Source organism: Pleurodeles waltl, chromosome 9 (genome assembly GCF_031143425.1).
Source record: "Pleurodeles waltl isolate 20211129_DDA chromosome 9, aPleWal1.hap1.20221129, whole genome shotgun sequence".
Taxonomy (NCBI): Eukaryota; Metazoa; Chordata; class Amphibia; order Caudata; family Salamandridae; genus Pleurodeles; species Pleurodeles waltl.
Window position 1 is genome coordinate 683,460,890 of NC_090448.1, and position 26,839 is coordinate 683,487,728.

Consider the following 26,839-nt stretch of genomic DNA (forward strand, 5'->3'; position numbering starts at 1 on the left):
AGGATGATTTTTCCAGGCCGAAATGGCAGTTTTAAACCTGCTCAACAAGGCTGCTGTGGCAAGGCTAGAGTAAGCTTTATATAGTCACTTTAGTGGTGGCACAATGGTTGCTGCTGTCCACTAGTGTCATTTAACTTACAGGTCATGGGCACACAGTGTACCATATTGTAGGGACAAAAGGTAAATACATGTGCCAATCAGAGATTTAAACCAATTCTATAAGTTGTTAGGACCCGGAGCATATGCACTGGGATCTGGTTAGCAGGGTCCCAGTGTACTGAGTTAAAAAACCAACAGCATAACTCCATGGGGGTGATCATACAAAAGACGTATTTTTCCATATGTATTATCTTTGAAAGAAATAACATCCTGAGACTCTTGAAGGCTTTTTCGGATCTTGCCCATTCAACGTCAGAAGATATAGCTTCCATGAGATTCCTTGATAAAAACATGGGAAGTTGGGGGACCGTAGCCAGATACCTGGCCATAGTCATCATCATTAAGTTTAGTCAAAGACATTTTCTGTAATTGGGGAATAAGACACTTTACCACACAAATAATCATCTTAATTGAAGCCAATGATCATTCTAAATATTCTGCTTTAGAAACAAAATCCACCATTGAGACCAATAACATAATAAATATTAGTGTCATTGGAAATATACAGATTACTTTCAACATCAACTATTACAATTATGCACAGTTTACTTAAGAACACAAGCTAATTTTTTCACGAATTAATGTCAATCACACCTTCGCAGGAAGTTTGTCTTTTTGCAAGTGATGAGCAAAATCTATCTGGCAACATGCCCCATAGAGAAGGAATAGAAGCAGTCAAAGAAATCATACTAAAAACCATTCTGCCTTTGTATGAAAAGTTTAGTAATTTTGTACATATTGTATATCATCACAACCGTTTTATATTTGGGGGAGAGTAGTTTCTCCAAACAGATCAGATTGCTATTAACATACCTGGTTAGGGAAAACAAGATAAAAGTCAGGTTGTGTTCTAGTGACATTTGTGGGATACTGCAAGGTTTGAAAATATGGATGAAAGAGCAAATGGTTCTTATTTCTGACAGTCAAAATATATAGGGTGATTCTTCTAGGATGGCAGCTACCCAGACCCTTTCCACATTGTCACCCAATGCTCTTCTAGTCTTATCTGCTGGTGGTTAGAATCTTCTTTCTTTCACTTACAAGAGGTAGTATTTATTGAAGGTTATTCACTTCACCACAAAGGATTGGCGTTAGGAACCCACAATTTCTTGAAATCTTCTCAGTCTATGTCTAGGGCTTAATCTTTAGGTGTACAAATCATCCCTCATTTCCCAAACACGTTGTTTCCGTATTAAGTATGATAATTTATTTAGTATATTTTGCAGATTTAACAGAGTAATGTGGTTACGTACTTCATAGAAGTGGCAGGATTCCATACTGGCATCTTGCTGATGTGCTCGGATGTAGGAGGCAGTGAGGCTGTGGCACTTCCCATCCACCTCCTTCCCAAATCGCAAGGCACTCACCTGTGTAGCAAGCAAAGAGAGTCCTTGAAAAGAGCACATGCCCAATCATGCACACAAACATTATAACATCTGCATTATCCAGACATACTCTTCCTTCTACAGTTCAAATGACCTGTCCAAAGACACAGGTTTCTTATAAACGGCACCATGCACTTACCAGAGTGAAAGCTACCATATGAGCAGCTACCAGGGCTCAAACGCTCCATTACTTTAGTATTGTAAAAAAGTAACAATACATGCCTAGGTCAACATAACTCAGTCATTATTACAATATACTTTTTAAAAGGACAGGGTCTTATTTAGAATTTGGCAGATGAGATAGTGAGTCACAAAAATGACAGCTGTCCCACCTGTAGCACTACAAGTACATTATAAACTATGGCACTTGTAATACGGCTGTCAAGATATTTGCCGTTTTTTGATTGAGAATCCCATCAGCAAACATTTATTTAATTGAAGCCTAATTCTTTAGCTATCTCTCACTTGCCTTTTTGTTAAGGTATCGGGCTCCTTTTAGGACAATATCCAAGTCTGTTCTATTGCCGTTCTTTAGCTCATCAAATATGTTAGTTTTCACCCATTTCTGAGGGTGGAGAGTGTGGGGGAAGAGTTCCTCCTTAATGTAGTGGGCCTCAAAACTCCATCTGCTCCTCTAACTCAGACAACCATTCGCCATCCAATTGACCTCAGTTAAGAGACAGTGATCTTGAAACTTCTTCAAGCTTTTTTACAGGAATTTGAAAACTGGGAAAGAATCCCATTTTTCTTAGTTTTGTAACATGGTTATTTATTTCTTCTGGATCCCTTATTTCAATTCGGATAGCCAAACTTGCATAGGCCAAACTACATGCATTTGATCAACACGGTTAACAACTCTCACTGGGCTGGTAAAAATTGCTCTAATCAGCATTCCTTAAAACAAGAACAACAAAAACAAATACCTTTTTTACCTCATTGTGACTCACCACAAGTGAACTACCCAGCTACTGCCAAGAGGAAGAAAGTTGAACTTGTAAATTAACTAAGAATTATGTATTGCATGAGCATAATTTAAGGGAACTGAAATATCCAATCATAATGGCGTATTTACGAATGCAAAAATGTTTCACCCACAGCATTAAATGCCCCTGCAACCTGAAAGAGAGGATACTGGCCAATATGTTCACAGAAATTTCCTGGCAACCATTCTACCAGGCAAGCAGGTAACTACACTAAAGCCTTAGTAGTGAATACTGCAGTAAACGTGTGGGAAAGATTTAACTCACTTCAGGATGCACACAAAGGTTTTTTCTGGAGCTGAGTGCCAGACCAAGGAATGTCTTCTTCTCGCCTGTCTCTTTCTCACAGAATTCCAGCAACTTCCTCAACTCCTCAATGACCTGTTAGGAAAGAGGTAACATACTCCATCACAGATAGAAACAGGTCTAAGAATCATTTTACGGCCGTTTGTAGTCCAACTCAGTAACTGAAGTACTCACAAGAGAAAACAATGAACACTACAACTGTAAATAATTTAAACCAGTTTAGGCTCTTTTGTCTTAGTACCAAATGATAGACCATGCTGCCCAAGTACACAATAAGGCTAAAAGATAGGTTTTCTGTTTGACTTTTATAACAACTCTCTCACAACAGGGAAGAGAAAGGAGAATAATTAACTCATAGCTTAGAAAGAACAAGTGTTAAGCCAAAAACAACTTCTGTACAAAGCATATGTAGGAAAATGGCCCTTGTTGCAGTTACCCCCCCCCCCCCCCCCCCACAATTTTTGCCCGATATTGATGCTGACTTGACCGAGTGTGCTGGTACCCTGCTAACTAGGCACCAGCACCAGTGTTCTTTCACTAAAAATGTACCATTGTTTCCACAAATGGCACAACCCTGGCAAACAGATTAGTCCCTTGTAAAAGGTACCAGTGGTACCAAGGGCCCTGTGACCAGGGAAGGTCCCTAAGAGCTGCAGCAGTAAGTCACCCTCTAGCAGGCCTTAAAACCCTAAAGCAGGGTGCACTATACCACAGGCGAGGGCATAGCTGCATGGGCACTATGCCCCTACAGTGACTAAGTTTATTCTTAGACATTGTACATACAGTGTGGCCATTTTAAGTATATGGTCTGGAAGTTTGTCAAAACGAACTCCACAGTCCTATAATGGCTAGACTGAATACTGGGAAGTTTGCTATCAAACTTCTCAGAATAATAAACCCACACTGATGCCAGTGTTGGATTTATTTAAACAAAATGCACACAGAGGGCATCTTAGAGATGCCCCCTGTATTTTACCCGATCATTCAGTGCAGGACTGACTGGTCTGTGCCAGCCTGCCACTGACAGATGAGTTTCTGACCCCATGGGGTGAGAGCCTTTGTGCTTTCTGTGGCCAGAAACAAAGCCTGCACTGGGTGGAGGTGCTTCACACCTCCCCCCTGCAGGAACTGTAACACCTAGCGGTGAGCCTCAAAGGCTCAGGCTTTGTGTAAGGAAATGCCTCCTTGGCATGGTTACCCCCTGACTTTTTGCCTTTGCTGATGCTATGTTTTGAATTGAAAGTGTGCTGAGGCCTGCTAACCAGGCCCCAGCACCAGTGTTCTTTCCCTAACCTGTACTTTTGATTCCACAATTGGCACACCCTGGCATCCAGATAAGTCCCTTGTAACTGGTACCTCTGGTACCAAGGGCCCTGATGCCAGGGAAGGTCTCTAAGGGCTGCAGCATGTATTATGCCACCCTAGAGACCCCTCACCCAGCACAGACACACTGCTTACCAGCTTGTGTGTGCTAGTGAGAACAAAATAAATTAGTCGACATGGCACTCCCCTCAGGGTGCCATGCCAGCCTCTCACTGCCTATGCAGTATAGGTAAGACACCCTTCTAGCATGCCTTACAGCCCTAAGGCAGGGTGCACTATACCATAGGTGAGGGTACCAGTGCATGAGCACTGTGCCCCTACAGTGTCTAAGCAAAACCTTAGACATTGTAAGTGCAGGGTAGCCATAAGAGTATATGGTCTGGGAGTCTGTTTTACACGAACTCCACAGCACCATAATGGCTACACTGAAAACTGGGAAGTTCGGTATCAAACTTCTCAGCACAATAAATGCACACTGATGCCAGTGTACATTTTATTGTAAAATACACCACAGAGGGCACCTTAGAGGTGCCCCCTGAAACTTAACCGACTATCTGTGTAGGCTGACTGGTTCCAGCAGCCTGCCACACTAGAGACATGTTGCTGGCCCTATGGGGAGAGTGCCTTTGTCACTCTGAGGCCAGTAACAAAGCCTGCACTGGGTGGAGATGCTAACACCTCCCCCAGGCAGGAGCTGTAACACCTGGCGGTGAGCCTCAAAGGCTCACCCCTTTGTCACAGCACCGCAGGACACTCCAGCTAGTGGAGTTGCCCGCCCCCTCCGGCCCCGGCCCCCACTTTTGGCGGCAAGGCCGGAGAAAATAATGAGAATAACAAGGAGGAGTCACTGGCCAGTCAGGACAGCCCCTAAGGTGTCCTGAGCTGAGGTGACTCTAACTTTTAGAAATCCTCCATCTTGCAGATGGAGGATTCCCCCAATAGGATTAGGGATGTGACCCCCTCCCCTTGGGAGGAGGCACAAAGAGGGTGTACCCACCCTCAGGGCTAGTAGCCATTGGCTACTAACCCCCCAGACCTAAACACGCCCTTAAATTTAGTATTTAAGGGCTCTCCCTGAACCTAGAAACTAGATTCCTGCAACAACAAGAAGAAGGACTGCCTAGCTGAAAACCCCTGCAGAGGAAGACCAGAAGACAACAACTGCCTTGGCTCCAGAAACTCACCGGCCTGTCTCCTGCCTTCCAAAGAACTCTGCTCCAGCGACGCCTTCCGAAGGGACCAGCGACCTCTGAATCCTCTGAGGACTGCCCTGCTTCGACGACGACAAGAAACTCCAGAGGACAGCGGACCTGCTCCAAAAAGACTGCAACTTTATCCAAAGGAGCAGCTTTAAAGAACCCTGCAATCTCCCCGCAAGAAGCGTGAGACTTGCAACACTGCACCCGGCGACCCCGACTCGGCTGGTGGAGACCCAACACCTCAGGGAGGACCCCCGGACTACTCTACGACTGTGAGTACCAAAACCTGTCCCCCCTGAGCCCCCACAGCGCCGCCTGCAGAGGGAATCCCGAGGCTTCCCCTGACCGCGACTCTCTGAAACCTAAGTCCCGACGCCTGGAAAAGACCCTGCACCCGCAGCCCCCAGGACCTGAAGGACCGGACTTTCACTGCAGAAGTGACCCCCAGGAGTCCCTCTCCCTTGCCCAAGTGGAGGTTTCCCCGAGGAAGCCCCCCCTTGCCTGCCTGCAGCGCTGAAGAGATCCCTTGATCTCTCATTGACTTCCATTGCGAACCCGACGCTTGTTCTAACACTGCACCCGGCCGCCCCCGCGCCGCTGAGGGTGAAATTTCTGTGTGGGCTTGTGTCCCCCCCGGTGCCCTACAAAACCCCCCTGGTCTGCCCCCCGAAGACGCGGGTACTTACCTGCTGGCAGACTGGAACCGGGGCACCCCCTTCTCTCCATTGGAGCCTATGCGTTTTGGGCACCACTTTGAACTCTGCACCTGACCGGCCCTGAGCTGCTGGTGTGGTAACTTTGGGGTTGCTCTGAACCCCCAACGGTGGGCTACCTTGGACCAAGAACTGAACCCTGTAAGTGTCTTACTTACCTGGTAAAACTAACAAAAACTTACCTCCCCCAGGAACTGTGAAAATTGCACTAAGTGTCCACTTTTAAAATAGCTATTTGTGAATAACTTGAAAAGTATACATGCAATTGAAATGATTCAAAGTTCCTAATGTACTTACCTGCAATACCTTTCAAACAAGATATTACATGTTAAATTTGAACCTGTGGTTCTTAAAATAAACTAAGAAAATATATTTTTCTATACAAAACCTATTGGCTGGATTTGTCTCTGAGTGTGTGTACCTCATTTATTGTCTATGTGTATGTACAACAAATGCTTAACACTACTCCTTGGATAAGCCTACTGCTCGACCACACTACCACAAAATAGAGCATTAGTATTATCTCTTTTTACCACTATTTTACCTCTAAGGGGAACCCTTGGACTCTGTGCATGCTATTCCTTACTTTGAAATAGCACATACAGAGCCAACTTCCTACATTGGTGGATCAGCGGTGGGGTACAAGACTTTGCATTTGCTGGACTACTCAGCCAATACCTGATCACACGACAAATTCCAAAATTGTCATTAGAAATTGATTTTTGCAATTTGAAAAGTTTTCTAAATTCTTTAAAGTCCTGCTAGGGCCTTGTGTTAGTCCCTGTTAGCATTTCTTTTACAGTTTAAAAGTTTGTTAAAAGTTTGAATTAGATTCTAGAACCATATTTAGTTTCTTAAAAAGTATTCCAACTTTTAGAAGCATAATGTCTAATACAGATGTGAATGTGGTGGAACTCGACACCACACCTTACCTCCATCTACAGATGAGAGAACTAAGGTCACTCTGTAAACTAAAGAAAATAACAATGGGCTCCAGACCTTCCAAACTACAGCTCCAGGAGCTGTTGGCAGAGTTTGAAAGAGCCAACCCCTCTGAGGATGGCAACACAGAGGATGATGATAGTGACTTGGAGGGTGATTCCCCCCCACCAGTCCTATCTAGGGAGAACAGGGCTTCTCAAGCCCTGACTCCACAAATAATAGTCAGAGATGCTGGTTCCCTCACAGGAGGGACCAACAACTCTGAAATCACTGAGGATAACTCCAGTGAAGAGGACATCCAGTTAGCCAGGATGGCCAAAAGATTGGCTTTGGAAAGACAGATCCTAGCCATAGAAAGGGAAAGACAAGAGATGGGCCTAGGACCCATCAATGGTGGCAGCAACATAACTAGGGTCAGAGATTCTCCTGACATGTTGAAAATCCCCAAAGGGATTGTAACTAAATATGAAGATGGTGATGATATCACCAAATGGTTCACAGCTTTTGAGAGGGCTTGTGAAACCAGAAAAGTGAACAAATCTCACTGGGGTGCTCTCCTTTGGGAAATGTTCACAGGAAAGTGTAGGGATAGACTCCTCACACTCTCTAAAAAAGATGCAGAATCTTATGACCTCATGAAGGGTACCCTGATTGAGGGCTTTGGATTCTCCACTGAGGAGTATAGGATTAGATTCAGGGGGGCTCAAAAATCCTCGAGCCAGACCTGGGTTGACTTTGTAGACTACTCAGTAAAAACACTAGATGGTTGGATTCAAGGAAATGGTGTAAATGATTATGATGGGCTGTACAATTTATTTGTGAAAGAACACCTATTAAGTAATTGTTTCAATGATAAACTGCATCAGCATCTGGTGGACCTAGGACCAATTTCTCCCCAAGAATTGGGAAAGAAGGCGGACCATTGGGTCAAGACTAGGGTGTCCAAAACTTCCACAGGGGGTGACCAAAAGAAAGGGGTCACAAAACCTCCCCAGGGGAAAGGTGGTGAGACAGCCAAAAATAAAAATAGTAAAGAGTCTTCTACAGGCCCCCAAAAACCTGCACAGGAGGGTGGGCCCAGAGCCTCTTCACAAAACAATCCTGGGTACAAGGGTAAAAACTTTGATCCCAAAAAGGCCTGGTGTCGAAACTGTAGTCAGTCTGGACACCAAACTGGAGACAAGGCCTGTCCCAAGAAAGATACCACTTCTAACTCCCATCCAGCTAAAACTGGAATGGCCAGTCTCCAAGTGGGATCAACAGTGTGCCCAGAGCAAATCAGGTGTCACACTGAAGCTACATTAGTCTCTGAGGGTGGGGTGGATTTAGCCACACTGGCTGCCTGTCCCCCTAACATGCAAAAATACAGGCAGCAGCTCTTAATTAATGGGACAAGTGTAGAGGGCCTGAGGGATACAGGTGGCAGTGTCACTATGGTGACAGAGAAACTGGTTTCCCCTGGCCAATACCTGACTGGACAAACTTATCCAGTCACCAACGCTGACAATCAGACTAAAGTACATCCCATGGCTATGGTAACTTTAGAGTGGGGAGGGGTCAATGGCCTGAAACAGGTGTGGTCTCCTCAAATATCCCAGTAGACTGTTTGCTTGGAAATGACCTGGAGTCCTCAGCATGGGCTGAGGTAGAACTGAAAACCCATGCAGCCATGCTGGGTATCCCTGAACTGGTGTGTGTCAAGACTAGGGCACAGTGCAAGGCACAGGGTGAAAAAGTAGAGCTGGAGTCTGGAAAAATGGCCCAGCCTACCAAGAGAAAAGGAAAGTCAGCTGGGAAACCAGCTGCAACACAACACCAAAAAGAGAACCTCTCTTCTCAGGAAGAAGTTCTGCCCTCTGAGGGAACTGAGCCTATGGAGCTGGAACCTTATCAGGTTGAGCTCTTGGGCCCAGGGGGACCCTCAAGGGAAGAGTTGTGTAAGGGACAAGAAACCTGTCCCTCTCTTGAAGGCCTTAGGCAGCAAGCTGCTGAAGAGTCCAAAGGCAAGAAAAATGGAACACATAGGGTCTATTGGGAAGATGGGCTCCTGTACACTGAGGCAAGAGATCCCAAACCTGGTGCCACTAGGAGAGTGGTAGTGCCTCAGGGTTTCAGAGAGTTTATTCTGACCTTAGCCCATGATATTCCCCTTGCTGGGCATTTGGGACAAACCAAGACGTGGGAGAGGTTAGTCAACCACTTCTACTGGCCCAATATGTCCCAGAAGGTTAAGGAGTTTTGCCTCTCCTGCCCCACCTGTCAAGCCAGTGGTAAGACAGGTGGACATCCAAAGGCCCCCCTCATTCCACTTCCAGTGGTGGGGGTCCCCTTTGAAAGAGTGGGTGTGGACATAGTTGGTCCACTAGAACCTCCCACAGCCTCAGGAAATATGTACATCCTAGTAGTAGTGGATCATGCTACTAGGTATCCTGAAGCTATTCCCCTTAGGTCGACTACTGCCCCTGCAGTAGCCAAGGCCCTCATTGGTATCTTTACCAGAGTGGGTTTCCCTAAGGAGGTGGTTTCTGACAGAGGTACCAACTTCATGTCAGCTTACCTAAAACACATGTGGAATGAGTGTGGAGTGACTTATAAATTCACTACACCATATCATCCACAAACTAATGGCCTTGTTGAGAGATTCAACAAGACATTAAAGGGCATGATCATGGGGCTCCCAGAAAAACTCAAAAGGAGATGGGATGTCCTCCTGCCATGTTTGCTTTTCGCTTACAGAGAGGTGCCTCAGAAGGGAGTAGGATTCTCACCCTTTGAACTTCTGTGTGGCCACCCTGTAAGGGGACCACTTGCTCTTGTTAAAGAAGGCTGGGAGAGACCTCTTCATGAGCCTAAACAAGACATAGTGGACTATGTACTTGGCCTTCGCTCAAGGATGGCAGAGTACATGGAAAAGGCAAGTAAAAACCTTGAGGCCAGCCAACAACTCCAGAAGTTGTGGTATGACCAAAAGGCTGCACTGGTTGAATTTCAACCAGGGCAGAAAGTCTGGGTTCTGGAGCCTGTGGCTCCCAGGGCACTCCAGGACAAATGGAGTGGCCCTTACCCAGTACTAGAAAGGAAGAGTCAGGTCACCTACCTGGTGGACCTGGGCACAAGCAGGAGCCCCAAGAGGGTGATCCATGTGAACCGCCTTAAGCTCTTCCATGACAGGGCTGATGTAAATCTGTTGATGGTAACAGATGAGGACCAGGAAGCTGAGAGTGAACCTCTCCCTGATCTCCTCTCATCAGACCCTAAAGATGGCTCAGTAGATGGAGTGATCTACTCAGACACCCTCTCTAGCCAACAACAGTCCGACTGCAGGAAGGTCCTGCAGCAGTTTGCTGAACTCTTTTCCCTAACCCCTGGTCAGACACACCTGTGTACCCATGATGTGGACACAGGAGACAGCATGCCTGTCAAAAACAAAATATTTAGACAGTCTGACCAAGTTAAGGAAAGCATCAAGGTGGAAGTCCACAAGATGCTGGAATTGGGAGTAATTGAGTACTCTGACAGCCCCTGGGCTAGCCCAGTGGTCTTAGTCCCCAAACCTCACACCAAAGAAGGAAAGAGAGAGATGAGGTTTTGTGTGGACTACAGAGGTCTCAACTCTGTCACAAAGACAGATGCTCATCCCATTCCTAGAGCTGATGAGCTAATAGACAAATTAGGGGCTGCCAAATTCTTAAGTACCTTTGACTTAACAGCAGGGTACTGGCAAATCAAAATGGCCCCTGGAGCAAAAGAAAAGACAGCATTCTCCACACCTGATGGGCATTATCAGTTCGCTGTTATGCCCTTTGGTTTAAAGAATGCCCCTGCCACCTTCCAAAGGTTGGTGAATCAAGTCCTTGCTGGGCTGGAATCCTTTAGTGCAGCTTATCTTGATGATATTGCTGTCTTCAGCTCCACCTGGCAGGATCACCTGGTCCACCTGAAGAAGGTTTTGAAGGCTCTGCAATCTGCAGGCCTCTCTATCAAGGCATCCAAATGCCAGATAGGGCAGGGAACTGTGGTTTACTTGGGACACCTTGTAGGTGGAGGCCAAGTTCAGCCACTCCAGCCTAAGATCCAGACTATTCTGGACTGGGCAGCTCCAAAAACCCAGACTCAAGTCAGGGCATTCCTTGGCTTGACTGGGTACTACAGGAGGTTTGTGAAGGGATATGGATCCATTGTGACAGCCCTCACAGAACTCACCTCCAAGAAAATGCCCAAGAAAGTAAACTGGACTGTAGAATGCCAACAGGCCTTTGACACCCTGAAACAAGCTATGTGCACAGCACCAGTTCTAAAAGCTCCAGATTACTCCAAGCAGTTCATTGTGCAAACAGATGCCTCTGAACATGGGATAGGGGCAGTTTTGTCCCAAACAAATGATGATGGCCTTGACCAGCCTGTTGCTTTCATTAGCAGGAGGTTACTCCCCAGGGAGCAGCGTTGGAGTGCCATTGAGAGGGAGGCCTTTGCTGTGGTTTGGTCCCTGAAGAAGCTGAGACCATACCTCTTTGGTACTCACTTCCTAGTTCAGACTGACCACAGACCTCTCAGATGGCTGATGCAAATGAAAGGTGAAAATCCAAAACTGTTGAGGTGGTCCATCTCCCTACAGGGAATGGACTTTATAGTGGAACACAGACCTGGGACTGCCCATGCCAATGCAGATGGCCTTTCCAGGTTCTTCCACTTAGAAAATGAAGACTCTCTTGGGAAAGGTTAGTCTCATCCTCTTTCGTTTGGGGGGGGGGGGGGGGTTGTGTAAGGAAATGCCTCCTTGGCATGGTTACCCCCTGACCTTTTGCCTTTGCTGATGCTATGTTTTGAATTGAAAGTGTGCTGAGGCCTGCTAACCAGGCCCCAGCACCAGTGTTCTTTCCCTAACCTGTACTTTTGATTCCACAATTGGCACACCCTGGCATCCAGATAAGTCCCTTGTAACTGGTACCTCTGGTACCAAGGGCCCTGATGCCAGGGAAGGTCTCTAAGGGCTGCAGCATGTATTATGCCACCCTAGAGACCCCTCACCCAGCACAGACACACTGCTTACCAGCTTGTGTGTGCTAGTGAGAACAAAATGAGTAAGTCGACATGGCACTCCCCTCAGGGTGCCATGCCAGCCTCTCACTGCCTATGCAGTATAGGTAAGACACCCCTCTAGCAGGCCTTACAGCCCTAAGGCAGGGTGCACTATACCATAGGTGAGGGTACCAGTGCATGAGCACTGTGCCCCTACAGTGTCTAAGCAAAACCTTAGACATTGTAAGTGCAGGGTAGCCATAAGAGTATATGGTCTGGGAGTCTGTTTTACACGAACTCCACAGCACCATAATGGCTACACTGAAAACTGGGAAGTTTGGTATCAAACTTCTCAGCACAATAAATGCACACTGATGTCAGTGTACATTTTATTGTAAAATACACCACAGAGGGCACCTTAGAGGTGCCCCCTGAAACTTAACCGACTATCTGTGTAGGCTGACTGGTTCCAGCAGCCTGCCACACTAGAGACATGTTGCTGGCCCTATGGGGAGAGTGCCTTTGTCACTCTGAGGCCAGTAACAAAGCCTGCACTGGGTGGAGATGCTAACACCTCCCCCAGGCAGGAGCTGTAACACCTGGCGGTGAGCCTCAAAGGCTCACCCCTTTGTCACAGCACCGCAGGACACTCCAGCTAGTGGAGTTGCCCGCCCCCTCCGGCCCCGGCCCCCACTTTTGGCGGCAAGGCCGGAGAAAATAATGAGAATAACAAGGAGGAGTCACTGGCCAGTCAGGACAGCCCCTAAGGTGTCCTGAGCTGAGGTGACTCTAACTTTTAGAAATCCTCCATCTTGCAGATGGAGGATTCCCCCAATAGGATTAGGGATGTGACCCCCTCCCCTTGGGAGGAGGCACAAAGAGGGTGTACCCACCCTCAGGGCTAGTAGCCATTGGCTACTAACCCCCCAGACCTAAACACGCCCTTAAATTTAGTATTTAAGGGCTCTCCCTGAACCTAGAAACTAGATTCCTGCAACAACAAGAAGAAGGACTGCCTAGCTGAAAACCCCTGCAGAGGAAGACCAGAAGACAACAACTGCCTTGGCTCCAGAAACTCACCGGCCTGTCTCCTGCCTTCCAAAGAACTCTGCTCCAGCGACGCCTTCCGAAGGGACCAGCGACCTCTGAATCCTCTGAGGACTGCCCTGCTTCGACGACGACAAGAAACTCCAGAGGACAGCGGACCTGCTCCAAAAAGACTGCAACTTTATCCAAAAGAGCAGCTTTAAAGAACCCTGCAATCTCCCCGCAAGAAGCGTGAGACTTGCAACACTGCACCCGGCGACCCCGACTCGGCTGGTGGAGACCCAACACCTCAGGGAGGACCCCCGGACTACTCTACGACTGTGAGTACCAAAACCTGTCCCCCCTGAGCCCCCACAGCGCCGCCTGCAGAGGGAATCCCGAGGCTTCCCCTGACCGCGACTCTCTGAAACCTAAGTCCCGACGCCTGGAAAAGACCCTGCACCCGCAGCCCCCAGGACCTGAAGGACCGGACTTTCACTGCAGAAGTGACCCCCAGGAGTCCCTCTCCCTTGCCCAAGTGGAGGTTTCCCCGAGGAAGCCCCCCCTTGCCTGTCTGCAGCGCTGAAGAGATCCCTTGATCTCTCATTGACTTCCATTGCGAACCCGACGCTTGTTCTAACACTGCACCCGGCCGCCCCCGCGCCGCTGAGGGTGAAATTTCTGTGTGGGCTTGTGTCCCCCCCGGTGCCCTACAAAACCCCCCTGGTCTGCCCCCCCGAAGACACGGGTACTTACCTGCTGGCAGACTGGAACCGGGGCACCCCCTTCTCTCCATTGGAGCCTATGCGTTTTGGGCACCACTTTGAACTCTGCACCTGACCGGCCCTGAGCTGCTGGTGTGGTAACTTTGGGGTTGCTCTGAACCCCCAACGGTGGGCTACCTTGGACCAAGAACTGAACCCTGTAAGTGTCTTACTTACCTGGTAAAACTAACAAAAACTTACCTCCCCCAGGAACTGTGAAAATTGCACTAAGTGTCCACTTTTAAAATAACTATTTGTGAATAACTTGAAAAGTATACATGCAATTGAAATGATTCAAAGTTCCTAATGTACTTACCTGCAATACCTTTCAAACAAGATATTACATGTTAAATTTGAACCTGTGGTTCTTAAAATAAACTAAGAAAAGATATTTTTCTATACAAAACCTATTGGCTGGATTTGTCTCTGAGTGTGTGTACCTCATTTATTGTCTATGTGTATGTACAACAAATGCTTAACACTACTCCTTGGATAAGCCTACTGCTCGACCACACTACCACAAAATAGAGCATTAGTATTATCTCTTTTTACCACTATTTTACCTCTAAGGGGAACCCTTGGACTCTGTGCATGCTATTCCTTACTTTGAAATAGCACATACAGAGCCAACTTCCTACACTTTGTGTTACAATGCCCAAGGGCACTCCAGCCAGCTAGTGGAGATGCCCAGCCCCGTACAAAGCCTGGCAAGTCCAGAGGGATAATTAGGAAAATCAAGGATGAGTCGCCACCTCAGCCAGGACCATCCCTAAGGTGTCCATAGCTGAAATTACCCCCTCTTTGCAGAATCCTCCATCTTGATTTGGAGGACAGGGACCAATAGGGTTAGGAATGTGCTCCCCTCCCCAAAGGAGTGGGCACAGGAAGGGTGTAGCCATCCTCAGGGACAGTAGCCATTGGCTACTGCTCTCTGACCCCTAGAAATGCCCCTAAATCTTGTATTTAAGGGCTCCCTGAAACAAGCTAGTCAGATTCCTGACTACCTCACAAGAAGAAGGACTGCTTAGCTGAAACCCCAGCAGAGAAGGAAAGGAGACAATAACTGACTTGGCCTCAGCACTACCGGCCTGTCTCCTGCTTCAAAGAACCTGCAAAAGAAAAGGTGACGCATTCTGCAGGTCCAGGGACCTCTGAAAAACCTCAACAGGACTGCCTGCATCACAGAGGATCAAGAACTCCTGTGGACAGCGGCCCTGTCCAAAGAAGAACAGAAGAAGAAACCTCTTCTGAAGGACTCCCCCCTCACTCCAGAAGCATGAGTCCTAACCACTCTGCACCCGACACCCACGGCCCGAGTCCAGGTGGCCCAACCGACCAGAGAGGACCTCGAGGCAACGGCGTCTAAGTGTCCACCCTGGATTGACCTCTCCATCCCTCCATGACGACGCCTGCAGAGGGAATCCCGAGGACCCCCCTGACCGCGACTGCCCTGGACGAAGATAGCCAATGCTAAAGGACCCGCTGCATCCGCAGCCCCCAGGCCTTGGAGAAATTGACACCCGGTGCAGGGCCTATCAACAGGCGGCCCTCTTCCCTGTCCTGTCCGACAGGTGGTGTGCCCGAGACCGCCCCCCCACCCTGGACCTCGCCTGCAGTGAATGAGTGACCCCCAGGCTCCCCTCATAGAGTTTCATAGGAAACCAGACGCCATGTTTGCACCTGGCCACCCTAGTGCCGCTGAGGGTGTGGGGACTGGAACTGTAAGTCTAAAACTGTACTTTATTTTCTTCTCCCAGGAACTGTTCTGAAAATGCAGTGTCTGCTTTCAAAATAGATATTGTCTGTTTTCTTAAAAGCTGTTTACTTGACTAAAGTGAAACAAAGTAACATTGATGTTTATGCTAAGTACTTACCTGCAACAGTATTTACTTCTGAACTTAGTCTCTTGGTTCTAGTAATAAAGAAACAAAAATATATTTTTCTCTATAAAATCCTATTGGTCTGGAGTTAAGTGATTGAGTGTGTGTTTCTTCTATTGCTTGTGTGTTGACAACAAAGGCTTAGCATTACCCTCTGATAAGCCTAACTGCTCGACCACACTACCACAAATAGAGCATTAGTATTATCTATTATTGCCTCTGTCAAGCCTCTTGGGGGAACCCCTGAACTCTGTGCACACTATATCTCATTTTGATATAGTATATTCAGAGCCAGCGCCCTACAGCATGCAACACACAACAAATGAAATCTAGGATGATGCATGCGGTAGCTGCTAATCTTACTGTATTAGACCCTCTTAAGGAAAATATCTAACTAGAATAGTATTACTCTATAAAATGGGGTTAAACTATGCCACAGAGGGGGTGGACAGTGTCACATGTGCAACATAGTACACCATAGGGAGCATAACAACAATGTCACTATTGGGGAGAAAACAAGTTTATATTGAAATGTAATGTATACATATATTCCCTTCAGACTTCGGTGTACTATATTTAAGTGCAACTGATGACGCTTATCTATCTTTTGTTATGACATATACAATAAAATGTTCATACAAAAATAGTAATGTCACTGCATTCAAATGTGTGCCCAATGCTTCCCATTTGCCCCAAGGTAAATGGCCACTTTGTAATGAGAAAATGGCTAAGCCCGGGATGGAAACAACATTTAAATGCAGCAGAGAAGATTAGATCAGTTATTTTATATCACAGATGTAGTTGGAAGAGAGTAGCAGTATGCACTGTTGCTACAGAGGACAAATACGCTGCAAAATAAACTGTCCAAATGTTCTGCCCTAGGGTCTAGCACTTAAGTCTTCTCAAAATGTTTCTTTCTCACACTATTCTGAATAGAAGTGTTCAGACATTTATCCTCCAGATTTGTAAGTAACCCCCATTGCCAAAGCCCGCTTACAAATTCCCCAACACCCCACGTATACAATTGTATGAATGGTTCAGAGAAACTTAAACGGCATCTCTCAATGATGTAATCTTGTTTTCTCTTTGTCCAGTCTGCAGTTGTTCAGGAGATTGTTTTTTTTCCATAGACACTATTGTCAAAGCCCAGAATTACTCTTCCTTCTATATTTTACTCAACACTCACCTTGTCACCTGCAGACTCTCACCCACAAAAGCTTACAGCTGGGGACCATAAAGACAATCTCTGCCTAGGGTCACTTTGGTCAACTATTAATAAGTAACTATGTTTAAATCCCCTAACCACGACTGGCTGCCGGAGATATATTCACTGAAACAATACAAATTATGGATGCCCGGAAAATCTAAATCATCTCTAGGGTTTGCATATTATGGGTCTCCTTTTCGTAGCTATCTGGCATTTCTGTTATGATCAGAAGCTAATTTGCACAATCCTACTTCTTTCATCAATATCAAATGAACAAGTGATGGAAATGTAGAAATTGTCCTACATTACTTACCTTGCACAACCTTAGCATCCATTAGTTATTCCTGTACATATCACTTCACAATACCACCTACCTATTCCCCATCCCAAAATCAGGTACTATATACAATGTACTTGCACAAAGGATTTGAAAATGTTAGCGATGTTTATTCAAGCAATCCAGATTTATAAAGCGTGGCTAATCACCAGATAGGTTATCCAGGCGCTTGTATGTCCCAGAGGCTTTTTGGAACAGACAGGTCTTGAGAGCCATTCAGAATTCCGCAAGCAAGGTGAGTGTCCAGAGGTGCTTGGGGAGGCTGTTCCAGGTTTTCGCTGTGATGTGAGAAAAAGCGTCCTCCACTTCTGCTTCAGTAGATGCAGGGAGTATGGGCAAGTGAAAAGGAGGCAGAGCATAGTCTTCTCGACGAATAACGTTCAGGCAGTGGTTAATGTACTCGGGTCCTCGGTTATGTAGAACCTTGTGTGTGTGGGTCAGCAGCTTGAATTGGCATCTTTTCTGTAAGCAGAGCCAGTGGAGTTGCCTGAGGTGGTGTGTGATGTGAGTTAGTAAGGGAAGTTTGAGGATGAGTCTGGCTACAGCATTCTGTATGGTCTGAAGTCTCTGTGGGAGGTATGCAGTAATTCCTACGTAGAAGGCATTGCTGTAGTCCAGCTGGCTGGTGATGTGGGCCTGTGTCACAGTGTAGGAGGCTGGACTGGCTTGTAGTGAGTACCTAGGGGTACTTGCACCTTGCACCAGGCCCAGTTATCCCTTATTAGTGTATAGGGTGTCTAGCAGCATAGGCTGATAGATAATGGTAGCTTAGCAGAGCAGCTTAGGCTGAACTAGGAGACGAGTGAAGCTCCTACAGTACCACTAGTGTCATATGCACAATATCATAAGAAAACACAATACACAGTTATACTAAAAATAAAGGTACTTTATTTTTATGACAATATGCCAAAGTATCTCAGAGTGTACCCTCAGTATGAGGATAGCAAATATACACAAGATATATATACACAATACCAAAAATATGCAGTATAGTCTTAGAAAACAGTGCAAACAATGTATAGTTACAATAGGATGCAATGGAGACACATAGGAATAGGGGCAACACAAACCATATACTCCAAAAGTGGAATGCGAACCACGAATGGACCCCAAACCTATGTGACCTTGTAGAGGGTCGCTGGGACTATTAGAAAATAGTAAGGGTTAGAAAAATAGCCCACCCCAAGACCCTGAAAAGTGAGTGCAAAGTGCACTAAAGTTCCCCAAAGGACATAGAAGTCGTGATAGGGGAATTCTGCAGGAAAGACACTAACCAGCAATGCAACAACAATGGATTTCCAGTCGAGGGTACCTGTGGAACAAGGGGACCAAGTCCAAAAGTCACAAGCAAGTCGGAGATGGGCAGATGCCCAGGAAATGCCAGCTGCGGGTGCAAAGAAGCTGCTACTGGACTGTAGAAGCTTAGGTTTCTGCAGGAACGACAAGGGCTAGAGACTTCCCCTTTGGAGGACGGATCCCTCACGCCGTGGAGAGTCGTGCAGAAGTGTTTTCCCGCCGAAAGACCGCCAACAAGCCTTGCTAGCTGCAAATCGTGCGGTAAGGGTTTTTGGACGCTGCTGTGGCCTAGGAGGGACCAGGATGTCGCAAATTGCGTCAGGAGACAGAGGGGACATCGAGCAAGACAAGGAGCCCTCTCAGCAGCAGGTAGCACCCGGAGAAGCGCCAGAAACAGGCACTACGAGGATGCGTGAAACGGTGCTCACCCGAAGTCGCACAAAGGAGTCCCACGTCGCCGGAGAACAACTTAGGAGGTCGTGCAATGCAGGTTAGAGTGCCGTGGACCCAGGCTGGACTGTGCACAAAGGATTTCCGCCGGAAGTGCACGGAGGCCGGAGTAGCTGCAAAAGTCGCGGTTCCCAGCAATGCAGTCTGGCGTGGGGAGGCAAGGACTTACCTCCACCAAACTTGGACTGAAGAGTCACTGGACTGTGGGAGTCACTTGGACAGAGTTGCTGGATTCAAGGGACCTCGCTCGTCGTGCTGAGAGGAGACCCAGGGTACCGGTGATGCAGTTCTTTGGTGCCTGCGGTTGCAGGGGGACGATTCCGTCGACCCACAGGAGATTTCTTCGGAGCTTCTAGTGCAGAGAGGAGGCAGACTACCCCCACAGCATGCACCACCAGGAAAACAGTCGAGAAGGCGGCAGGATCAGCGTTACAGAGTTGCAGTAGTCGTCTTTGCTACTATGTTGCAGTTTTGCAGGCTTCCAGCGCGGTCAGCAGTCGATTCCTTGGCAGAAGGTGAAGAGAGAGATGCAGAGGAACTCGGATGAGCTCTTGCATTCGTTATCTAAAGTTTCCCCAGAGACAGAGACCCTAAATAGCCAGAAAAGAGGGTTTGGCTACCTAGGAGAGAGGATAGGCTAGCAACACCTGAAGGAGCCTATCAGAAGGAGTCTCTGACGTCACCTGATGGCACTGGCCACTCAGAGCAGTCCAGTGTGCCAGCAGCACCTCTGTTTCCAAGATGGCAGAGGTCTGGAGCACACTCGAGGAGCTCTGGGCACCTCCCAGTGGAGGTACAGGTCAGGGGAGTGGTCACTCCCCTTTCCTTTGTCCAGTTTCGCGACAGAGCAGGGCTAAGGGGTCCCTGAACCGGTGTAGACTGGCTTATGCAGAAATGGGCACCAAATGTGCCCATGAAAGCATTTCCAGAGGCTGGGGGAGGCTACTCTTCCCCTGCCTTCACACCATTTTCCATAGGGAGAGGGTGTAACACCCTCTCTCAGAGGAAGTCCTTTGTTCTGCCATCCTGGGACAAGCCTGGCTTGACCCCAGGAGGGCAGAAACCTGTCTGAGGGGTTGGCAGCAGCAGCAGCTGCAGTGAAACCCCAGGAAAGGCAGTTTGGCAGTACCAGGGTCTGTGCTACAGACCACTGGGATCATGGGATTGTGCCAACTATGCCAGGATGGCATAGAGGGGGCAATTCCATGATCATAGACATGTTACATGGCCATATTCGGAGTTACCATTGTGAAGCTACATATAGGTAGTGACCTATATGTAGTGCACGCGTGTAATGGTGTCCCCGCACTCACAAAGTCCGGGGAACTGGCCCGGAACAATGTGGGGGCACCTTGGCTAGTGCCAGGGTGCCCACACACTAAGTAACTTTGCACCTAACCTTTACCAGGTAAAGGTTAGACATATAGTTGACTTATAAGTTACTTAAGTGCAGTGTAAAATGGCTGTGAAATAACATGGACGTTATTTCACTCAGGCTGCAGTGGCAGGCCTGTGTAAGAATTGTCAGAGCTCCCTATGGGTGGCAAAAGAAATGCTGCAGCCCATAGGGATCTCCTGGAACCCCAATACCCTGGGTACCTTAGTACCATATACTATGGAGTTATAAGGGTGTTCTAGTAAGCCAATGTAAATTGGTAAAATTGGTCACTAGCCTGTTAGTGACTATTTGAAAGAAATGAGAGAGCATAACCACTGAGGTTCTGATTAGCAGAGCCTCAGTGAGACAGTTAGTCACTACACAGGTAACACATTCAGGCACACTTATGAGCACTGGGGCCCTGGATGACAGGGTCCCAGTGACACATACAACTAAAACAACATATATACAGTGAAAAATGGGGGTAACATGCCAGGCAAGATGGTACTTTCCTACACACAGTGAGTCTCATGTGTTGGGGTAGCCACTTGACGATCTTACGAATCATACGCAAAGTGAGGAAGCAGGCGGATGAGACTGCGTTGATCTGTGATTTCATGGTGAGCTTGTTGTCAATGATGATTCTGAGGTTTCTGGTGTGGTCGGAGGGAGAGGGTGTGGGTCTTAGGTCTGATGGCCAACAGGAGTCGTTCCATGTGTTGCTGCAGTTGCAAAGATCAGTTCCTCCATCTTGCCTGTGTTCAGCTATAGGCAGTTGTTCTTCATCTAGTCAGCGACACTTGTCATGCATCTGTGGGAGTTGGTTCTATGGTGGAGGGGTTGTCTATGAGCGAGAGGATGAGCTGGGTGTCGTCTGCATAGAAAATTAAATTATGTTCAGACAGTGGGATCTGATGATGTTGGCCAGCAGCGTCATATATGCAATGGAGAGTGTGGGGATGAGCCCTGGGGGACACTGCAGCTGCTCTCCTTGGTTTCCGAGATGAAAGGTGGGAGGTGGATCCTCTGGATTCTTCTGCTGAGCAAGGTGGTGATCCATCTAAGTGCATCCCCTTTAATCCTGATCTAGTGGAGTTTTCAATCAGCATATGGTTGGACACAGTGTTAAAGGCTGCCGGGAGGTTCAGGGGGATCAAAGTTGCTGCTTCTCCTCGGTAGAGGACGGTTTGGGTGTCGTTGGTGGCTGCAATCAGGGCAGTTTCTGTGCTGTGATTGCTGCAGAAGCCAGATTGGGAGGGGTCGATTTGCTGGTTCTGCTCTAGGTATGTCATGAGTTGCTTGTTGATGAATTTTCCAGTACTTTCACTGAAAATGGGAGCAGGGAGATTGGCCAGTAGTTTTTGAGTTCGATGGGGTCGGCGGAGGGTTTTTTGAGTAGTGGTCTGACTTCAGCATGTTCCAGGCATTGGGAAATGCTGCGGTGGTGATAGAGGTTTCCAAGGTTGAAGACGTGGTTCGAGCATGGGTCTGTGGGCGTTCAGCAGTGGATGGATTTCATGGTGGAGGTGATGTCCTGGGTGGAGATGATGTTGCAGGTGGTCAGGGTGTGGCTCATGTCGGTTACAGTGGTGATGTATCTGTCAAGGAAGTCCAAAGATGTTGGTTGGGGGTTTGAAGTTTTTGTATATGGTTGCAATCTTGTCATGGAAAAAGCGGGTGAGGTTGTTGCATCGCTCTTGTGAGGGTGTGATGAAGTTTTCATTGGAGGCCGGGTTGGAGAATTCCTTAACGAAGTTGAAAGGTTCCTTTGGCACTGAGTGTGATGCATGCAGCAAGGGCTGTTCTCTTTGCTGTGCTCCGCAGGCAGTGGTAGAGGTTGAGGGAAGTCTTAAAGGGTGCTCTGTCAGAGGTGTCCTTGCTGGCGTGCCACCTCCTCTACAGCTGTTTGCTGTCTTGTTTTGCCGTTGAGTTTTTGGGTGTATCAGCTGGCCTTTTGGAGGATTTTCTCTGGATGTTGTTCTTGATGGGGACAATGGTGTCAGCGCAACTGGTGATGCAAGAGTTTAAGTTTTTCACTCCCTGTTTGAGGTTGGTGTTGTTGAGGGCGCCCACCCAGCTGGTCTCTGAGATTTTGTTCCACATCAGGTGGGGGGCGCTGGTCATCTTGGTGGTGGAGGTGTGGGGACTGGAGATGCTGAAATGAAGTTTGTTATACCCAGAAAATTTACAGAATTCCCTCAAATTCTAGTTACTCATCCAAACCATTTTGAAAAAATTGCAGCAGGAATTTATAAGCTGGCCAGTTTAGTACTGAAAGAAAAATTAATCGTCTGCTCTGAAAATGGCTATATTTTTGTGGAGGAAATACAAGTCTCCTATTGTCTATGGATGTATAGGAGATGACTGAAAAGGACTGCAAATATGCTACTTGAAACATTGTATTCTCAGTGCCCTCCTAACGTCTGTTTCACCAACAGTGATCACTGTATAACCTCCATGATACCAGCCAATCTAAATCGTGCATTGCATACACCAAGCAGCACCATGGCATGGGTTGGGTAATGTTTTTTAATTAAAGCAAAACTAGACACAGTAAGAAATATGTGCATCTACATAGAAATAGAATATGCTGGTCCAAAGAGGGAGGGGCCTAGGGGGGGTGAAGTTGAGTCCAAGATGCTTCTCAGGCCTAAACAAGGGAACATTTCCCAGGCCAAATCCTATGAATATATCAAAAAAGTCTGTCACAGATGAGGAGGAGGAACGCAAGTAGATGGAATATGCTCAAATGAGAGTAATTCAACCCCACTGGAAGACGTTCTCATTTGTAGAAACTGAAAAAGATATAGTCATCTGAACCAAGATTACTCAGCAGGGTATTACCATATCGGTGAGCCACATATGGATATGTTCCATAGCCATCTAAAAACTTCAAGTAACTGTAAAAAAAGGGGCAGGTTTAGCAATACATGTTCACCACTGCTAATCTGTTAGGCACTGCCTGCTTAGTTTTTTCCCCAAACGTCTTTCTTAGCATTTGACACAAAGGGGATACATGAGAATAGCTTGGGTAACATACAACTACACAGGGCATCAATATGCTCAGCACTTCATCCAGCATGGTCACAAAGGATTAAGTAATCAAATGTATGTCAAACAATTTCGAAAATATAATGATACATGTAAAATCAAACATTAAATAAACAGCAGCAATCCCAAAAGTAAGTGATGGTTCACAACGTCTCGGAACCCTCCACCCACCCCCCACCCAGACACAGCATGTGTAGGTGGCCGAATTAAAATTTTAAGATGGGCTATAGGGAGAAAAGGTGAGGGGGAAGGGGTTGTTGGGGTGGGGAGCAGTTGGGAGGCAGAAGGGGGTCAACCCCGGAATAGGGGGAGTGGAGGAGGGACACACCCAACGGGAGCTCCCGCCTCAACAACACACTGTCACCATCATTCTTCTGTACTCTAAGAAGGTAGCTGCTTGTCTGAGGCTCCAACTCTGACAGCACACGAGTCCACCATGCAGGGCACCCCCAGCTCTCGTTCCCTGAAACTACCGCACGGGGTAGGGATCCACACACCTACCTCTGACATGCTAGTCAACATGTAAGCCCAAATTTCCAAATTATGCTCCGCCTGTTCATCTGTGTGCACGGCTCACAGAAGCCTCTCCTCTGCCACACTCCACTCCTGCATATCCGCCCACCATTGACTGCTCGTCAGGGCCAAAGGCTGTGTCCACTGTATGGCCACCCTCCTCTTGGCCAGCACAAGTTCCAACAGTGCAAACCTGTGACGTAGGCAAGCCCCACGCTTAGGCATCATGAGTATCCCCAACAAGCAGTGTTGAAAGGAGGACTCCACTGATATTCAGGTGGTTACCCGCAGTGTCACAAGAACCTCCTCCCAGTACCCTCGCAGTTTGGCAAAGTCCCAGGTCATATGAAGAAAGGTAACTGGGATTGACCAGCAACTGGGACAGGCCTCCGAGCGAGCCATGTTCATTTTGTGTAACCAAAGTGGGGTCAGGTAGGCTTGGTGTAAGTAGTAAAACTGTGTAAGTTTAAACCTGCATTGCGTGCCATTTCCTTAACTTGGGTAAATGCTCTTTTCCGGCCCCATCTGTGAGGTGGGGTGTTGTTAGTGTTCCTGTCCACCTGTCCTGAAAATCTTTCGCATCGGTATGGAGATCCTCTTTGAGAGCCTTGTATATACGCAAGATCAAGCCTCGGATCGACCCAGGGTCTAGTATAATCTGCAGAGTTAGAGACTCCACAAGCTCAGTGGGAAAGGTTGGCCATATCTCATGGATCGTATGGGATACTTGGTATATTGTAGGAAGTGGCCTTGGCAGAGGTCATATTGTAGTAACTGACCTTGGTGGAGGCCAAACATCACTAGTTTCCACCACTGTGAGGAATACACTGTAAGAGTATAGGTCTCCAACAGTAAGTAGTACATAGGCCCTTAAACCCTTGTGTCAAGTCCATCACCGAATGGGTTTCAACCATTGTAGCCGCAAAAGTTTAGCACTCTCCAAGCCTCTAGCCACCTGTCGAACAACAAAGGGGTGATTGCCTGGGAGCCCCCCCCAACATAAGGCAGTGTGGGAGGTCCCCCACAGCACCCCACAAGCCCAGTAGGTTATTTCCCCCCATTGGGACCATCGGAGCACCACTGACGGGCATATTGCAACAGGCTAACATAATAGTACAGTCTTAAGTCTTGGAGACCCAGCCCACCTATATATGTGTCTAACTTCAGAAGATCATGTTTCTTCCTTCAGCATTTACCCGCCCACACTACGGACACCAGGAGGTTAAGTCTGGCAAAGAAAGATGACAGAATGGCATTAAATAGCATTTTATAGGGGATAGAGGCAGCGGGGCAACAGCACCACCCTGCTCAATGCAACCCTACCCATCACTGACAGCAGCAGACAGACCCAGAAATGGATGGACCCCTCCAGGCCACTGAAGACTCTACCTAGATTAAGTTGACAGCAAGATACCGGAGTGCTTGGATCCCCAGATATCGAAAATGATCCCTCTCCAACTGAAGTCCAGTTACAGGGAGCTCGGCGGGGACAGTCATGCCAGAGCAGCCCAGTGGGAACAACACTGTATTCTGTTTATTGATATGGAGACCGGACACTACACTGAATTCAGACATGATCTGCAATAGGGTTTCTACCGACCGCTCAGGATGGGTAACACACACTAATGTGTAATCTGCATAAAGCGAGACAACATGGGTGACGATCCTAACTTCAACCCCCACTCAGCCATGTGCAGGGACGGTGTATGGCTTGCGGCTCCATCGCCGAGGCAAAGAAGAGAGGCGACAGGGGGCAACCCTGTCTAGTACCCCTCTCAATAAGGAAACACTCCAACACAATGGAGGCTGTCCTAGCCCGGGCAACAGGACTGGTGTACAGTAATCTCACCCAAGATAGAAATACCGGTCCAAACCCCATCCTCTAGAGAACCTCCCAAAGGCACTCCCAATCTAGTGTCGACATCTAAAGCAATTACGGCTGCATCCAACTCAGCATCAGCGACGAGTGCATCACATGAGAAATTCTCCTTAGATTCATTGGGGTCTTCTGTCTTGGCATAAATCCACATTGGTCAGCATGAACCAGGCTGGTGACTATGCTGCACAGTCTGGTGGCAAGCGCCTTCGCCAGGATCTTGACAACCACCGCAAGCACAGGGGGTCCATAAGAGCTGGGATCCGATGGATCCCCGACGCTTTGGGTGGCATGACTATCTGTGCTTCATGCATGGTCTGCAGTAGAATCTCGCACTACCATGTCTATAGGAATGTTAGGAGTAGACGGGGAGAAGTAACTCCGAACATTTTGGTAGTATTCCACTGGTAGACCATCTGGTCCCGATGCCTTACCATGTGCTGCCTCTTTCCACTCCTCTAACAACAGCTGCTCCTCAAGGGCTTCAGAATCCTCAGCCGTGAAGCGGGGGAGCAACAAAAGATTCAAGAATCTGTGCATCTCCTCCAAGTGACCACCCTGTAGGAAGTTGGTTCTGTATGCACTATTTCAAAGTAAGGAATAGTATGCACAGAGTCCAAGGGTTCCCCTTAGAGGTAAGATAGTGGCAAAAAGAGATAATACTAATGCTCTATTTTTGTGGTAGTGTGGTCGAGCAGTAGGCTTATCAAAGGAGTAGTGTTAAGCATTTGTTGTACATACCCACAGGCAATAAATGAGGAGCACACACTCAGAGACAAATCCAGCCAATAGGTTTTGTTATAGAAAAATATATTTTCTTAGTTTATTTTAAGAACCACAGGTTCAAATTCTACATGTAATATCTCATTTGAAAGGTATTGCAGGTAACTACTTTAGGAACTTTGAATCATTACATTAGCATGTATACTTTTTACATAAAACACAATAAGCGGTTTTAAAAGTGGACACTTAGTGCAATTTTCACAGTTCCGGGGGGAGCTAAAGTATTGTTAGGTTTCACAGGTAAGTAAGTCA

The 26,839-nt window shown here is 47.3% G+C and overlaps 1 protein-coding gene across 2 annotated transcripts in view; it reads right to left on the bottom strand.

The window, feature by feature from the left end:
* Positions 1 to 26,839, bottom strand: part of ERCC2 (ERCC excision repair 2, TFIIH core complex helicase subunit) — a 1,394,405-nt gene that overhangs the window by 1,220,353 nt on the left and 147,213 nt on the right. For both annotated transcript variants that reach the window (XM_069207765.1, XM_069207766.1), the window contains 2 exons: positions 2,792 to 2,905; positions 1,413 to 1,526 (listed from right to left, as the gene is read on the bottom strand). In XM_069207765.1, coding sequence (XP_069063866.1) covers positions 1,413 to 1,526; positions 2,792 to 2,905 — 228 coding nt within the window. The remainder of the gene's footprint in view (positions 1 to 1,412; positions 1,527 to 2,791; positions 2,906 to 26,839) is intronic.